The 18582-nt window shown below is 36.3% G+C and overlaps 2 protein-coding genes across 3 annotated transcripts in view; one reads left to right on the top strand and one right to left on the bottom strand.

Annotated features, from left to right (window-relative positions):
* The window catches only part of LOC101958171 (killer cell lectin-like receptor subfamily B member 1), a 63196-nt gene extending 48107 nt beyond the window's left edge, over window positions 1–15089 (bottom strand). Inside the window, exon 1 of the mRNA XM_078015259.1 lies at window positions 14237–15089. Within this exon, the coding sequence (XP_077871385.1) occupies window positions 14237–14354 (118 nt within the window). The 5' untranslated portion in view covers window positions 14355–15089. The remainder of the gene's footprint in view (window positions 1–14236) is intronic.
* LOC101959030 (killer cell lectin-like receptor subfamily F member 1) overlaps window positions 4997–18582 on the top strand; it is a 37907-nt gene continuing 24321 nt past the window's right edge. The window contains exon 1 of one of the 2 annotated variants that reach the window (XM_078015258.1): window positions 4997–6475. Coding sequence is in view for 1 of the 2 variants with exons in the window: in XM_040280993.2 (XP_040136927.1) it covers window positions 7704–7743 (40 nt within the window). In the remaining variant the exon portion in view is untranslated. Of the gene's footprint in view, window positions 6476–7241; window positions 7744–18582 lie in introns of those variants that run through there. The other variant, XM_040280993.2, reaches the window with a different exon arrangement.

The following is an 18582-nucleotide window of genomic DNA, read 5'->3' as shown; positions in this document are numbered from 1 at the left end:
ATCTCTAGTTAATTTTCTGCTCATGTATAGAACCCTAGCTTCTGGAAGGGTCTCAGAAGAGGCAACTTGTTAAGCCAGAAACTCCACTGAACTATCATGTCTATTTTCTATTGATGTTTTTATAATTCTTAAAGTAATCAGGTCATGGCTACCCCAAAGTCATTGCTTTAAAGCCTCAGTAGCAACTATGGTTCCAAAGACTTAGGGATCAACTTTAGTTGTGGAAAACAGAGGTGCAAATATAGAGAAGTGGTTTTGTTCTGCTCTTCCTTGATCTTTGTTTAGTCAACAGTTTCTACCCATGTGCTTTATGACCTCTGTGTTAGTTCATATTTCCCCATCCCTGTGTTACTTCCCCAATCTAAATCTTTTTTTATATTGTTTCTCTTAATCAATTTTCTCATTTCCCAATCAGAATGCAGCTACATGCAGGAAGAGCCACTGTGCCTTTTCCTTCATTATGTTCTTAGTGCTTTGTGTAGTCCCTGGTAGATGGTAAGGGCTCCATAAATGTCTAGTAAATGAATTAATCTATTTGAATACAGCTTTTTGTCATATTTTTAAAACATCATATATAGTCTTAATAGTTTGTGGCACATTTTCTTAAAAACATGCATTTTAAGATGTTTCTTAAAAACATCTTCTATGGCATGGAATGTACTTCACAGACTTCTGGGTGTCTTGCTTTGTGTCAAGGGAAGTACAGCAGTGATACAAAATCTCCCCCAAATGCCCAGAAACATTTAAGAGTTCCTGATATTGGGGGATAGTTTCAAGCTTTTCACTATTAAGTATAATGTTAGCTATAGGTTTTTATTTCTTTTGTTTTTTTACATATTCTTGGTCAAAGTGAGAAAGTCTCTCTATTTTTAGTTTCCTGACCTTTTATTTAATAATGGTGTTGGGTTTTGTCAAATGCTTTGCATTGGTATGATTAAGTGATTTTGTTTTTACTCAACCGATATCACAGGTTCCATTAACTGGTTTTTGAATGTTAAACCAGCCTTCTATTACTAAGGTAAATCCCACTTGACTGTGGTGTATAATTCTTTCCACACACTTACTTTGCTAATTTGTCATTGAGGTTTTGTATCTATATGTCATGAGACATACTGGTTTTTAGTTTTCTTTTCTTGTAATGCCTTTATCTGGCTTTACTATTAGGGTAATGTTAAACTCACAGATGGAGTTAAGAAGTATTCTCTCTCTGTGTCTATCTTCTGAAAGCCCTCATAGAGAATTCTATTTATGTCCTTTCTCACTTTCAACACAATTATGCTCATCCTTTGTTAAATTCTGTTAGTCACTAAGTTGCCAAATTCCACACTAGTGATTATAGCGTTTAACTTGGAGCACAGATTGAGTACAGAGTAAAGAATGTGGATTTCGACTGCTTGGGTTTGAATGCTACCTCTATTACTTATGAAGCTTTGGATCTTTGGACAACTCTAATTGTGTTTCACTTTACTGAGAGTTGTTATAATGAATAAGCAAATGTGTATATGGTAATTTGGGCAATAATTTTAGCATACCAATATGTGTTACTTTTCATAAAATTTAAAAAATTAGTTAAAATACATTATTAAAAGTGAGATTATATTGCTAAAAACATAAACATGTCCTAAAATACATTTGTTGGACACTTCTTAATGGAAAAAAAAATATCCCATGTTCTCAGTTCTTAGCCCAGTAACTTGTACAAAGTAAGTGTTCTATAAATAATTGTTAACTGAAAAATTTCCACATCATTTAATTCTTTTGAATGAAATACTAAACATCTTGGCTTTATTTTCCAGTATGTATCCCCATTGATTTCCATGCTAAAGTTTCCAAGAGAGACATTTCCTTCCAAAAGTTATAAAGGGCTTTTGATCCAGTGGTTAAGTTCATACACATATCACCACCAGGCTATCTGAGCTTAAATTCTAAATCTGCCAGTGTGAACTGAAGAACTGTGAGAAAATTACTTCAAGTCTTATTCCTAAATTCCTCATCTGTTAAATGGATAGGATAAATCTACTTCATGAACTTGTGAGGATAAATAAGTTATTGTACAAAAAGTATGTAGGCTGGTGCCTCCTACTTAATACAATATTTAAAAGAAAACCTTTTTGTCATTTTCTGTCTCTTTTATATGTTGTAAAACCATTGTCCAATATCTGAGGAACTACTTTCGAAACCTCAGTAGTCCATTGTTTATTCTGTATTTTAAATTCTCAAAATATTTGGAAAGACCTTATTTTAAGACTTGTAGAAATCACTAAATATGAAGAGTACATAAAATAACTTCTGCAGCATGTGCCTGTGATCCCAGCAGCTCTGGAGGCTGAGGCAGGAGGATCTGGAGTTTAAAGCCAGCCTCAGCAATAGAGAGGAACTAAGCAACTCAGTGAGACCCTGTCTCAAATAAAATACAAAATAGGGCTGGGGATGTGGCTCAGAGGTTGAGGGCCCCTAATTTTGATCCTCAGTACAAACAAACAAACAAAAAACTTTTCAATAGACTTTACCCTTGCCAATGATTTCTCCCCTCATTCTGAATCAGTTGTGTAACTGGTTGACTCTACCCTCTGAGGCCATCAAGGGATGATTTCAGTGTACTTTCCCAACAGACTGCTTTTTATGACCTGGGTTGTAAAAAGTTATCCATTATTTTACAGGACACATAGAATTTATATTTAACTGCATAGTGTAAAGATAATAGAATAATTCATTCTGTATTAATAATTTACTATATTAAGGTACTAATCGGATTAAATAATTTCACAGAAATAAAGTATTTAGATCACAGTGATACAAAGGAAACCTTCAATATCAAAATAGGACATGTTTATAACCAACATTATTGTTACTCTTATCATCTTTCATGAGAATGGTATCTGTTACAGATAGATAGATTTCAAGGGTCAAAATTTAACCATCATGGTCACTCTGGGTTAAAATACTGAAAGTAGGATTGTTTCTGATAACCTTTGGACAGAAACTCTTAGAAAAAAAAATTGTTAAATTTCTCTACCTATGCTTAAATTTTGCAAAACAAATATGAAGAGGACTTAGGCAATGTTTGTCATCTAGTATTATCACCAGAATTGACCTTTGTATTATTTGATGCTCAAACAAAACTCAGGAGGCCAGTTGGTGGAATAAAACAAAGCTGGCATTGAGGAAGATAGAAGAGACTTGTCTGTCTCAAATCACCATCCCTAGGATATTCGGGGGAGTCAACAGATTTTATAAGATGATATGGAATACTGGGACAAAAGGCAGGAAATATACAACTGAGATTTAGTTAGGCTGTGCTAGCCAGAGAATTGTGTATAATTCTGCTTTCTCACTGTTGTTGGTGTCTGTCCAGATTTTGAGAACAGTTTCACTTTCCATTCTGAGCATAAGGAAACTGGGAAGCATAAAAACAAAATACCAGGGAATTGGAAAGCAAAAAACATGTTTGGGGCTGGGATGGTGGCTCAGTGGTAGAGTGCTTGCCTAGCATGTGTGAGGCAATGGGTTTGATTCTCAGCATGGCACGTACATAAAATAAGTGAATAAATAAAGGTCCATCAACAACTAAAAAAAAAAAAAGTCCAGTCTTTTCATTTCTAAGGCACCCAATTACAGTATGTGCAGGCTTTCTTATCTAATCTAGAGGCTTATATTTGGTTTTATTTTCATAACACATCTGTTGCATGAATAAACACAGAACAGATGGCTCAAGGTACTGGAGTCTGAAATAGAACTAGATGTACTTCATGCTTTTACAATTATGTCAAAGTGGATTCTACTGTCTTATATAATTAAAAAGAACCCATAAAAAAATTAATAAAAGTTACTAAGTGACTGTGTCACAATGAAGGCAAAGAAGAGTCATGGACATGTTTTCTAGCTATTCTCCCATGTTTCAGTCTTTCTTTTTCATTGTTGTTGGTTTTTGTTTTTAAAATAAATTGATATACAGTATCAATTCTTAGTGAGAATGCCACAAAAGGACTTGAGCTATAAAGATCCCTTTAGAGCCATGCAACCCATCTCCCAATTCCACTGTCAAACCGGGTAGGAACCTGAAATCTGCTCCCTGTTAATATGTTCAGAATTAATATTTTTTTGAGATAATATAGAATTTTGCATTTGCAAAAAACACAGTCATGTATCACTTAAGGTTGGAGATACATTCTAAGAAATGTGGTGCTAGGTTATTTCATCATTTTACAAATATCATAGAGTATATTTATATAGAGATGGCCAGGACATCACTAGGTGATGTGATCCCATGGGACTACTTCATAGATGCTGTCCATCATTGACCTAAACACTGTTACGTGGTGCTTGACTAATACAAAGAAATCCCATATACTTTCCCACCGATTTCCCCCAGTGGAAACATCGGCCACAATATAGTGCAATATCAAAAACATAAACAGAAGACTGACATTAATACAACACACCAACATTATTCAGATTTCACCCATTTACCTATACTCATTTGAGCGTGCTTGTGTATTTAGCTGTATATGATCATATCAAATCTGTAGATTCCTGTGTCCATCAATCCAGGCAGGATACAGAACAGCAGCCAGGGTTGGTGGTGCACACCTGCAATCACAGCCACTCTGAAGGTTGATGCAGGAGAATCACAAGTTCAAGGTGAGACTGTGAGACTTATTGGGGATTGAACCCAGGGCACTTTACCACTGAGCTTCTTTTTTTTTTTTTAATTTTGAGATAGGGTCTTGCAAAGTTGTTGAGGCTGGCCTCAAACTTGTGGTTTTCTTCCTTGGCATCCTGAATTGCTGAGATTTGAGGCATGCACCATCATGCTCAGCTATTATTATTATTATTTCACAGTGCTGGGGATTGAACCTGGAGTCTCCCACATGTTAAGCAAGTACCATACCTCTGAGCTACATCCCAGTTCAATAAAATCTTCATATATGTAAACATATAATATTTATACATATAATCACTATATATATGTATAGATATATATAATCAATCCTTGATAAGAATCTTGAGCAAAATAGACCATCTCCATTTTATGATCTTTGTTCAAAGAACTTAACATTATGTGACTCAGGTGAATATTAACTTTTGTTTCAAACATGTCCGTGGTCTCAAAAAACCTGCTAGCCAGAACTTAGTCTTGCATGATGCTTGATAGAGCTTGAAACTGCACACTGTCTTCTTGTTCCAGCACTTTATAGTTTCTAAGGTCAAGGGGTTGGGTATAGACCTATGCCAGTCATTAGGTTGTTCCACCTGAGGGCTAAAATGCTCCCACTTTCTGCTTTGTGATATCTGGACTCTGCAGTTTTGCTTTGCCAGCTGGTTTCCTGAAGTTTCTGTTACAGGATGTGTGACAGGATGTAGATAGCAGTCTGTTCCCTGCTCTGAGTTACTCCATGATATCTGTATGATAACAATAGGCCTCAGGCTGTGCCTAGCCCTGAGCTACTCCATTTTATAAAGCAGAAGTTTGCCATGAGTTACTGAGGTAGAATGGCTCTATACCTTGTTTGTACAGGTAGACAACTACCATCTGAATAGCACATCCATAAGACACAAACTGATAATAACGCTAATAAAAATGACCACCCATGAACTTATCAAATTATTTGGAAGTACCCCCATATCAGGAAAACCAGGCCTATGAGCTTATCAAACATAAAAGACCACCGAATGGAGCAACCACAGCCAAATGAGGCATTGGATGTAGCTTAATGAGCACTATGCTTACAGACCTAACTTGGGTTTTTTTACTTACTCTGCTTTATTCCTATAGCTCATTCGCTTTGTGTCCTGCTAAGCAGAGCCCTTTGACTGCTTACGAAAATACCAGAGACTATGAACAACAGCAACACAATTAGGCAATTGTGGGCAGCATTTCTTCACTCTTTTCCCTAGGCCCTGTAGTTTCATGGGCCAGTAATGAAAGCTAGTTTTACTTGCTATGCAACATTGAGAAACCAGTTTCCTTGACTATGAAAGGATAGAATTACTGGAAACCATGTATAAATTATGGGTTTGTTTGAGACATCATTAGTCAGGGAGGCTACTCTTCTGGGAAATGCTGGCTGAAATCCCCCAGTTCCTGAAAGCTGAGATTATGCTGGCACCGTGCCTTAGCTCACAGTCCTAAGTTCAACTGCAGTTCCTCAGAGATGGTCGTAACCTGCCAAGCCCCAAACAACTTGTTTTCCCCATTCTTATTCTGTTTTCCTCAAGAACCCTGGCACACTGAAAACTTTTGATGTATGTCTCCTTAAATAAAGGATTTGGTCTTTTTCCCTTGTTCAGTTCCAGTTCCTATCAGGGCTGGAAGACCCACCAGGCACCTCTCTTTTAAGACTATTTTCTCTCTGTTGTCTTCTGTTCCTTATTGATTATTTTCAGACTTTTTATTTTCCAAGCCAGTTCACATCTCCAAGCAGGAATCTGCTCTACCAGGGTGCTGATAACCCCAGCAGATAATAATTAAAGAGTAAGTATTAATATTAAGTAGATGAGACATGTAATGAATTTTATATTTAGACTGAATTCATTTCCTTATATTTTCACTTTTGCTTCCTCTCCTTTTTCTGTTAACCTTGAGCCCAAGCCAGGGCCTTGGACATCCCAGGCACTGATAAGATCTTTAAGTTGTTATCCAAAATACTGAAAGGCACTGGTTCTGGTCAGAGCTCAAATTCTTTATTCCTTCGTATAAACTCCATACTCCATTCCCTTGGTGTAGTAGAGCCAGGCAGAAGATCAGTTTTCTCTTGCCATCCAAGTACAGGCTGCAGTGCTCTTTAAGTTCCCCTAATAAGTGCCCTGGCTTTTCACCCTGGAGTTCAGTGCTTTCTCTTTGGAATCCCCAGCAATCCCATATCAGTATGGTTTCAGGCAGTCCCTTGTGAATATTCTCCTGCTGCCAGTTCTAGGGTATTTCCAGCTTTGGGTTGTATGGGTAGAAATACTTTAATTAAAGGTCAATTTTTGAGAAATGCTCACAACTGTAAAGAATGTGAGCTCTGTTTATTCAGATCCAAGTCTTCACTGATGAAGAAGAAAGTTCATTCTAAACAGTGTTTACCTTGAACGGCGGTACATTTGAATCTCTGAAAATAGGCCAAGAGAAATAGTCGTAGAGAAAACAAAAAGTTTCTGAAAAATGCCAGAGAAATCACTTCAGTAAATTTATGACTTGCCATTTAAAAAAACATCTTAAACTTTTGAACTAAAAATTATGAAAATCAAAAGAGAAAATAAATAGCTTGCTTGATTCAGAACAATGGTTCTGAATATCATAATATCCATTGCCCTCAAGCAAGGTAACACAGTATCTTTGTAATATTATCTGAAGACTTTCATGTTTGAGATGTGGGAGGATTCTTTATGAATAAAAATAAAAGCTTCAAAAGAGCTAAGTTTTTTCTTGGTGAAAATGGGGAGAGATTGAAAAACTGGGGGAAGATACAGAAATGGGGAAAGAGGAAACTCTAAGGCTGAGTTCTAGAGGGGGGGAGGGGAAATTAAGGAAACAGTTGTTGCTTTGTAGTGAAGAAACACAGAATGCCTCATGGAAGATATTTTTAGAGAAATGATGCATTCTGTGCACTGTGAGCTTACCCTTCAAACTTCTCCAGATACCATTGTGTAGCATGTGTGTGAGCACATGTGCTACTAATAATGCTCTGGAATGAATCTATTTGTTATGGGAAATCAGAATGGTGTTGAGTCCTGCTTCAAAGATGTCACAGGGTGAAGGTAAGAACTACTTATAGGAATAGCTAAGAACCAATTTCAGTCAGTATTTTGTCATAGGACCAAGAAAATACAACTATCTACCCTGTGTGAAAAGCAGGTTACTCCCTGCTTGAGAAAGAAAACAAACAAGAAAAATCTCCCAGTAAAGTGATACTTTGTTTTTCCTTTTAAATAACAGATTTTCTGAAGTTTTTTGAAAGTAAACTTTTGACAGTTTTTTTAAAGTAAAAGTCATTTAACTTCCTGCTAATAGAACCCTAGAAGACCTAGGAAATTAACCTTTATTATACCTCTGATTAATACATCTATGGAGTAAAAAGCCTGAGAATTTCCTGTCAAAAGAAAGGAATGAAGAAGATAGTTCTAGAGAAAGCAATAAGAAAGGGAGACAGAATTTTTTGTCAGAGGAATATGGGGTAAGGTTATTTGGAAAAGGAGGTTGGATTAGCTTTCTATTACTGTAACAAAATACCTGGGACAATCACCTTAAGAGAGGAAAAGTTTATTGTGATCCATGGTTTCCATGGTTGGTTGGCTTCTTTGCTTTAGGGCTTCTGTTGAGGCAAAACGTTGGGGCTGGGTGCTTGTGGTGGAGCAAAGCTGCTCACCTCATGGTAGCCAAGAAGTAAAAGAGACACAGCATGAGATTCTAATCACACAACCTCCTTCAGAGGTGTGCCTCCAATGATATAACTTTCTTCCATTGGGCCTACATTTTAATGTTTCTACCACTTCACTTCCCCATTATGCCACAGGAAGAGGACTAAACTTTTAGCACTTGGGTCTTTTAGAAATATTTAAGATTCAAATCATAGCTGAATTTATTTGGAAACTACTTGACTTCCTTCTGACTGAAAAACTACTTCCAGACTCTTCTCACAGCTTTTTAAATTTTTCATTATTAAAAAAAAAAAAAAGAGGGGGGCTGGGGTTGTGGCTCAGAGGAAAGAGCACTCGCCTAGCCTAGCATTTGTGGTGCTGAGGATCGAACCTAGCACTGGGTTGGATCCTCAGCACCACATAAAAATAAAATAAAGGTATTGTGTCCATCTACAACTAAAAAACCCCCAAATATTTAAAAAAAAACTACTCAAAATCAGACTATGAGTGATAAGACTTCTCAGAAATTCACTTCTCTATACTAAGAAAACCCTCATCTACTTCCTCTACACCCTGAACTTCCTCTCAAATTATTCTGTGGTCAATATTCAGTTGGCTGGAGGAACCTGTCTGTTCCATTTCCCAGAAAACAAAAGAGTGGCAGGCATATAAATTGCTCACAAAATGACTCAAAATACCATTTCTGTTTTAGGAAAAACATGGTCCTGGGGAGTAAGAACCAGTTGACACAGGCAGAAGGTGCTTTATGACTTAAGAAAGAAGCAGACAGATCTGGAACTGCTGAAAGTCTAATTTATTGGGGATTTACAGATGGAGGTGTGTCTGGGCATGGGATAAGACAGGCAGATTTCTGCACCTCAAGCCAAGTGGGAGGAGTTTATAAGCTGAGCCAAACATAGGTTAGCTGGCCAACCAGGATGTATCTGGTCTTTTTCAAAAGTTATTAACGGATTCAAAAGTCAGTTAAGAAACATTTCCGGCATTAGTGCCTAGAACACCATGCTTCCTGGACTCTTAATGACTTTGTTTGTTTTGTATGGCTTGGGATATGTGCCTGGGACAATTGGAGGAACAAATGCTCATTATAACCACTACGGCTGGAGTCATATCAAGCTGTCTCCCTATACCTTTTTAAAATGTGTTCTTTTTTTTTTATGTCACAGAAAGGAATAGCATTAGAATATAATTGCAAAGAAAACTCCTCTTCTAATTAGTAAATGAAGATTATAGGCATTTTTTTTCACGTATTCAAGTCTTTACCAATTCATTTGGATGCTAGGTAGTCATTGCATCTGCAAGTTTTTCTTTACAGATTGTTCTGCTCTTAGGTTTTATTTCATCTCTTCGAAAATCATTACCAGACTTCTCATAAGGCTTTATCTCTGATGGACAAAATTGAGCTCTAGAGACCTCTAGTGGAAAAAGGAAAATACGACAATGAGAAGAAAGCATGGTTTGCCTTGAGTGAAACTCTGAAGAATGTAGGGTTTCTATAGCCCTCTGCACCACCTTTTGGAGTTCTCTCCACCTCCTGGTTCATACTTGAAAAATTTGAGGCTCCTGACCTGTTGTCCTCTGCCAGGCTTATCTTTTTTTACAATGTCACACATCTCATATTTTTCTTTATCATAAGTTATTCCACCCAACCTCACTTGTCTTGTGTCCTTTTATCTAAAAGCTGATGGGAATAAAACAATCAAGGTTTTCAGGCTAATTTAAATCCTAACTAAATCAACCTAAAGAAGTGTTTAGAAAAGTTAAGGATTCCTCTTGGTTAAATATACAAGCTTTAGTCATAACTGCACTTCCATGATCGCAAGTATCAGCCATTTCTATGCTCCTTTTACAGCGAACATCTTCAAAAGAGTTGTCTATCATATTCTGCTTTCCATTCACTCTTCTTTCATTGTGTGTGTGTGTGTGTGTGTGTTTTGGAGGGGAGGATAGACACTTTACCATTGAGCTATATTCCTGGTCCTTTTTAAGACAGGATCTTGCTAAATTGCTGAGTCTGGCATCCAACTCCTGCCTCAGTCTCCAAAGTTGCTGAGATTACTGGTGTCCACCACAGCACCAGCTTCCTTCCATTCTTTGTTGAACCCACCTGGATAATTGTGTTTTTTTCTTTCTACAATTTCCTCAAAATTACTCCTGTCAAAGTCACCAATGTTCTCCATTTAGTCAAAATAAGAATCAGAGTGCCTCCTATCTCAACCTCTCTCTGGTCTTTGCCTCCCTCACTGACATGCAGCCAGCCTCACCCCCACTTCCCCATGAAGGTTGGGAGGAGGTAGCAAGAGGTCTGTACTCCAGGAAGGAAAATGAGTCAGAGTTCAGGAAAGAATTCACAGCTCAACACTCGGGAAACCCCACTTGCAGGTGAGGAGGAGGCACTGGGCTGAGATGATTCCATTTTCTCTATTCTAGTCCTGGCCTAACGGTCCAACTGCCAGTGCACTGAGATGGCAAGGATGGGGGAGGACAAAACACGTGCGAGGGCACACAGCTCACTGTGCTTGTGCTGCAGGGAGATAAAGCACTGGAGAAAAAAAACAACTACAACTGTGCACCACTTCCTCCAGCTTAAACTGAATGTTTCTTCAGTTGACTGTTTTTCAGAAACCTCTACTTTCATCATGGAACAGAAAGAAGCACGAGAAGGATGTTACTCGTGGGAAGAGGGGTTCATATCTACTACCATCTGAGATAACCTTCTGCTGCCCTTAATATTTTTGTGTGTACAATACCCTAAAATCCATCAAGCTGCAAAGTTAATCTGCAGTCAGCTGTAAAGATAATATCATTACTTCTAAACCAAATTATCCTGTTGAAGTGGAGAAGATAATTTTCAAGATAAAAAAAATGCATCAGATAAAAATCTAGCCCTATAATAGTAGAAAACTATTTTTAAGAAAACACAGAGGGGCTGGGGATGTGGCTCAGGTGGTGGCGCGCTTGCTTGGCATTCGTGCAGCCCGGGTTCGATCCTCGGGACCACATACAAACAGGGATGTTGTGTCTGCCGAGAACTAAAAGATAAATATTAAGAAGGTTCTCTCTCTCTCTCTCTCTCTCTCTCTCTCTCTCTCTCTCTCTCTTAAAAAAAAAAAAACAACACAACACAGAGTTCTGTCTCTTGGGTGGACTGAGGTGGAGCTGTCTTCATCCAGGAGAAGGGACACCTTCTGTAATTCAACACAGGATGGTACCTTATTTTACAGCAGTACCCTCCCAACATGCACACAGGCATCCAGGGGTGCTTTGTCTCATTTGTACAAAGGACAAAGCTAGAAGAGATCTTCCCACCAACTCTCAGAGTCCACAGGAAGCAAGGATCCAACTCTCTTCAGTCATATCTGGCAAGACACTTGCAAGTCATAGGCCCCTGAGGTTTACTTGAAGTGGGTGCCTAAACAATGGCACCATAAACTGTGAAAGGGTCATGGGGGTGGTTGGTTATATAAGCTCCACTTAAAGACTGGGAGGCCTCCTCTGACTTTGCTCAGAAAGGAAGTGACTTTGCCAAGAGCATCCAGCACCGAGGCCTGGGAATTATGGTGGAGGGCACAGGCTGCCTGGGGGAATCCTCAGCTCTCTGCATATTACCTTTTGGACCCTGGGATGCTACTCAACTACTTGAATTACATTTTTGTCTTCTATAAAATGAGCCAAATAAATAACTGTAGCTGTCATCTACAGACAGTTATGTTTAGCTCTCAGGCTTGTCCAAAGGCTGAAATCACCCAGGAGTCAGAGTTTGTGCTTCAGTGAAGAAGGACTACCTCCGAGTCCCATTGGGAAAGGAGGTCACCAGTCACCTTAGACTACTTGCACCTCAAAGTCTAGACAACTGGATTGATAAAAATCCAGTTGCTTCTTATATAAAGAATCATCCATTTTACAGATGACTACAAATCTAAGCAAAAACCCTCAAGAGAAAGTACAAGAGCACACATACGGAGAACTGGAATTACTCACCTTACACCAAAAATCTCCACCTTTGGAATGGAGGGAGCATCAGCAGCACAGTGAAATGGACAGTTGCACTATTAGACCATGCAGTGGCTGATCTTCTGAAATATACTCCATATGGATTAGAGACACTGATGAACCCCATTTGTGCCAAATTTGTGGACACAATCAATAATTTAGAAATTAAAACTTAGATTGGAGATTTGAAACTTCCTGCATTCTTGAAACCATCTGCATTCACCAAGAGAGTCAACACTGCTCCTAATACTGTGAAATAGTGTGTAGGGGTTGACAGTTATTATGCTGCTTCCCCCAAAGCAAACTTTTTATTTTTTTATATAAAATAATTAACTTTGTTCCACAACCTCATTAAAAAAAATGATGACATCTGTCAGAAACTCGCAGACATCTCTACTCCTCTGATAACTGAAAACTGCCTCTTCTCACTAGTCAGTCAGTTGTGCTAAATCTGGACACTGAAAGTTTTCAGTTCCTCCTTAGTGTACCTGAGTTGTACCTCTTCTTTCATTGTAGTGAAAAGGTCACAGTCTTTCAGTTAAACATATATGACTCCTTGTGAGTCACCTAGTGACTGCCAAGCCTCCTGTCAGTACAGGGGAAGGGCTGCCTAGTTCTGTCAATAAACTAATAGACATCCCAAAATTCAGGAAAATAGCTCCTCTTATAATGAACAGTAATACCAATCACTGCAGCCAGCTGTTTGACCATCATTTATCCAAACTTATTTACATTCCCAGGATAGATGTGATAGTTTTCTGCCTGCAGTCCATTCTGGAGAGATTGCTGCCAGATTGAATGAACTTACTTATCCTTGAAATATATAGTATCTATGAATGGATGTCCTGATGCATGGGGTAGCTATTAAATGCTGGATTTCCATCTTCCTAACCAACCACCACACACACACACACACACACACACACACACACACACACACACACACACTTAGTATTAAAATATAAGAATTTGTGCTATGACTTTTAATACCTAAATAATATATTTATAATTTCTAGTTATCTTGCTTAAGAACTTCATGATAGGGTATAATTGATTTTCTTTTCCTTCAATAAGAAATAATCACCTTTTGTTGATTTCATTTGCTGCTTTATTGATCACCTACATGTTCTACAATGGTGACTTCAACAAAAGGATAAAGAAAGATTATATTTGTAAGGTACATTAATAGCTAAGTAAGCATACATCTGATATCTGCTATCGTATTCCTATTCTTTACATACAAATGTTTGTAAGTTATGCTAAAGATTATTTTATAGTGAAACAAAGATTTGCAAAACCACACAAGTAAAATAATGGATTTAGTTTAGCTCTGTTTTCAGTGATGAATTATTTAGTGTGGAAGTTCAATTTAATATTTTATTTATTACCAAATTAGTATGTAATTAATGGAAATCTCAAAGTTCTTAAAAATATTATTAATATGTAATATTTGATTTTTATAACTTTAGAATGTGAATTCCATAAGGAGAATTTCAAACAAATATTTTCTATATTAGAGGTTCTTATGAATTCTATGTAAGAAGTCTTAAAGAAATTTTTGTGAACATTACTATATTATGATAATTATATCACAGTTGATATGAAGAAAAGAATAAGGGTCAATTTTTATTCATATAAAAAAATGGAAAACTATTTGGAGTTTCAGAAATTCTGGTGCTTATTGTAGTAAAATGATAAAGTAAAATAATTGTGTACATATGCAATGAAACCAGATGAGAGTCCTGGCAAATAGCACAAATCTAGATATTATAAAAGACAAAGAGAATAAATGTTTTGAAAAATAATTTTTTAAATATTAGCATCTGGTCTTACATAATAATTTCATCTTATCATTTCATTAGAATTTTTGAAACATACTTACAGACATTCATTGAAGGCAGGACTGTTAAGAAAAGCAATCCTGGGCAGGGGTTGTGGCTCAGTGATGGAATGCTTGCATAACACATCTGAGGCACTGAGTTTGATCCACAGCACAACATGAAAATAAATAAATAAAGGTATTATGTCCATCTATAACTAAAAATATTTTTTTAAAAAAAATAAGAAAAACCAAAACAAAACAAAAGTAAAGAAAAACAATCCTAATTTGTTGATTTATAATCACTCTGGCATCTTGTTCATGCCTTGCAGATTGAATTGGTTACTTAATCTCAAAGTTTTTATCAAACAAGCAGGCTGGGGAGTTAAGTTGGATTTCATTAAACCTACTGAGAACTGAACTACTTAATTTTACTAAGCCACTATGGAAAAAGTTTCTTTCTGATGTAATAAAAGCAAGATATTAAAAAAAAAAAGAAAAAAGAAAGAAAAATGATCACTTATTCAAGCATCATCAGCATTTGACACTCTTGATTAGTCCCTCTTTGAAATCCTTTCTTTCTTTTTTCTTTTTTGGGTTCCAGGGATTGAACTCAGGGGCACTCAACCACTGAGCCACATCCCCAGCCCTATTTTGTACTTTATTTAGAGGCAGAGTCTCACTGAGTTGTTAAGCACCACCCTTTTGCTGAGGCTGGCTTTGAACTCAAGGATCCTTCTGCCTCAGTCTCATGAACTCCTGGGATTACAGGTGTGCACCACTGCACCTGGTGAAATTCTTTCTTTACAAGCCAATATATTTCTTTCTGGATTCTTCTTTCATTGTTTGCTTCTCAGATTCCTCTGCTGATACCTTTTCTACTTTCTGGTCTCTAAAATATGTAGCACCTCAGCCCTTGAGATTGGCTTACCTGGTTCTTCTATGAGTTGATGACAGTCACATTTGTATTTGCCAGTACTAGCCCATTGCCTAAAGTTCAGCCTAATGTATTTGGCTAGATGCCTCACAGTCCTGTAACGATATGTAATGCATTTAACTTTATTCAAGTTGAAAATCTAATTCTATCAAAACATGAATACCATTACTATTTCCTGACATTCAAATACCTATTTTGTAGTTATTAATTACCCAGATAAAACAAATTAATAGTTTATTTTTTTATTTTTGATTAGTCCTAATGACTTTTTTAAATTAAAATGAAAAATAAAAGATTGTTCTTTGAGAGTTGGACTGTATTGGCAATATTGTAAACATAAGCAAAAATCATAAGAACCTCCTGATCAGAATATAGCTGTAAGTATTTTTGAACTTTTTTTCATGAAAAATATTGTGCTAAAGCTAATGTGTAGTTGAGGAAACCTAAAACAGAAAAGGGTATTAGTCTAGTGATAAAGTAAGAATAAATATAAAATTTGACAAATACTAAAGCAGTATTAAACTATTTGGTCTTATCCTCGTTGGTTTTCTCTGTACACAGAAGAGTGGGGGATTTTTAGTAAGCTTGCTTGCCTTATTTATGTCCTCCTCTGATTCAGCACAGGAAGAGAATTCACAGTAAGGAAGATGTGTGCTTTTGGTTTCTGTGATGGTACATCAGTGTAAATCAATATAGTTGCATTCCTAGGTGTATCTGTTCTTCTGTTTATTTTAGTTTGTTTAAGTTGATTTCCTGGACACAGAAAACTTCTGTATCTTCAAATCAAAGGGTCACGATCTTGATTTGGATATTCAGTTCAGTCAGAGCAAGGCTTCATTAAAATGGAAAAAGAAGGAGGAGGAAAACAAACCACCCTAGACATTGACCCATCACTAACAGCTAGATCTGATGTTGGTAGGAGTAGATATGGCATTGACAGTAACATTTTGAGTATTTCCTGTTGAACACAAAGACTATCAGAGAACACTATGTCAGGTCATCTTGTGACTGTGATAAATGATACTAATAGCCCCTCCTAACAGAACAAGACAACAAAATAAAAGCTAAGACTGTTTCATAACGATCTCAAAACACAACAAAATCAAATCACAAAACTCAAAAATACTGATTTCTGTCCCTCATTCATGCCCCCTATACCCTACTAATACGACTGATGCTGTTTCTTTCAGATAACAGCAACAGCTTTAACCTTACTTTATTTTTACCTATTTTGAGATAAGCTCCCTTAAGGAAGCTTCCTTAATTCGTGTCATTGAATTACCCTTGCTTCCAGACAGGACTCAGTACAACACACTTTCTTGAATCCTCTCCCAAATCACCTCTATAAGCCCAAATGTGGTAGTCTTTTTTTTTTTAATTTAATTTAATTTTTTTAAAGAGAGAGAGAGAGAGAGAGAGAGAGAGAGAATTTTTAATATGTATTTTTTAGTTTTCGGTGGACACAACATCTTTATTTTATTTTTATATGGTGCTGAGGACCGAAACCAATGCCTTGCATATGCCAGGCGAATGCGTTACCACTTAAGCCACATCCCCAGGGTCAGTCTTTTTAAAAAGACTTCTCTTTCTGAGAAGCCCACGTGATTCCCCAAGGAATAGAATCTTTATTATTACAAGGAGAAATAAAGCACATTTATTTAATTGTTGATGAGTTTCAGCTCATCTTTGGACACAGGTCATCTTTTGGCAGGTGCAGAAGTTACATCCATCATAGGATAATCTGTCTCTAATTTCATTACTTGCCATTAAGAAATTTAAAAATTAATTCATATTTTACTATAGCTATAATCTTATATTATTCTATTATTCAAATTTTTCATAGTTTATTGAATTCTACTTGGATACTTAGAGTATTTTCAGTGTTTTCTACACTCAAGTCTTGGGAATAAATCTGTTTGGTCAAATTATTTAAATATTTTTAAATATAATAAATAGTTACCTTTTTATCACCTAAATAATAATAATACTTAAATGATAAGTTAGCATTTTAACTACTACCATATTGTTTCTAAAAAAATTTTATGACTACAAATTATGTAATGGCATTTTAGAACATGTAAAAAATACTACTTAACATTTTTATGTCCATCTGAGAGAGAAAAAATCATAATGTACCTTCATTGTAGAAGTGATTTTAGTTTATTTGAGTTATGGTTTGGTTGAGCAAAATCTCATATATTGAATTATTATTTATATTTATGAATAATTTGCTCACATTTTCTATATAAGTCTATTAAAACATCAGAATCTTGAGTTCAAGTTCCAACAGGGAAATGCTGAAGTAGAAGAAAATAGCATTATGTTCAAAGAAGAATCTTTACTAAGTAAGTTTTTTGAGAGGGATATCATGGAGCGGTGATAGACAAAAAGAGCAATTGCTTGGGCATCCAGGCTGGCCAAACTGAACCTTGGCAAGCAATGAGTGGGCTACATTATGGTCAGAGCCTCCTTGTTTCCTATATTAGTTCTTTGTATAATAGATGTGTTCATTTTTTGAAATAGTCATGGAAAACATTTTTATATTTTTATATTTAGAGATTTTCATCTAGAGAGTTAAATATGTTGAACATAAGAATTTTTCCAACTACATATCTGCTTATTTCATTTTGGTGTATAATATATTCCTTAGAATTTATATTCAGCTCAATACATTTATTTTCCATTAACTTATTATGCCATAGTTAAAGAATATTTAATACTTTCATATAAACTTATATATTTACAGATTCCCTCTATAGTTTCATTCACTTGTTCATTCAGATTTGCATTGTACAAATTGTCCAAGTTTTAAAATATGTTTAACATATGATGAGAATTTTTAGTCCACTTATTCCTTGCTGAATTATCTTTGAAACGGTTGCTGTTTATTCTTGTTACCTCAATAATTATGAATACTTATTGTTCACTTTGTTTGCAAATTTGGAGTTAGCTAAAATAAGAACTTTTCAGATTACATTTCTTCTGTTTTGTCTCCTAACATTATTTCTCTTTTGCCCAGAGAAGTGTGTTTATAAAATGCGTATCTTTCTGTCTTCTCATCCTTCAGTGGAGATAGAGCCTGACATAGAACAGGATATCGTTAAATCTAAAGGGATAGCCCTTCGTTTCTAGGCATGTTTATTAAAGAACTGGCAACTTTCAGAACACAGATCTCTAGTATAAAACTAGAGGGTAGATTGGTGATACTACAATTTCTAGTTCCTGTCAGTTTTTCCAAATACTGCTGTCTTCACCCAATGTGTAAACTCTGGAGGCCAGTGGAAGAGGATCACAAAGCCCACTCAATTTAAATTACAAGAAGGTATGTGGGGCAACAGGTCTAATCCTTGTATTACTGCTCTTGCAGGACTCTAAGAAGGTGGATCTTCAAACCAAAAGTGATGCAATAGGGCTTTTTGCTGAGCTTGTAATATCAGCCCTCTAGATGCAGGTGTGGGCTATCTTCTAACCT

The sequence above is a fragment of the Ictidomys tridecemlineatus genome, chromosome 6 (assembly GCF_052094955.1).
Source record: "Ictidomys tridecemlineatus isolate mIctTri1 chromosome 6, mIctTri1.hap1, whole genome shotgun sequence".
In the NCBI taxonomy this organism is placed as follows: domain Eukaryota; kingdom Metazoa; phylum Chordata; class Mammalia; order Rodentia; family Sciuridae; genus Ictidomys; species Ictidomys tridecemlineatus.
Note: the sequence above shows the minus strand (reverse complement) of the source record. Positions and strands in the feature narration are given on the sequence as shown.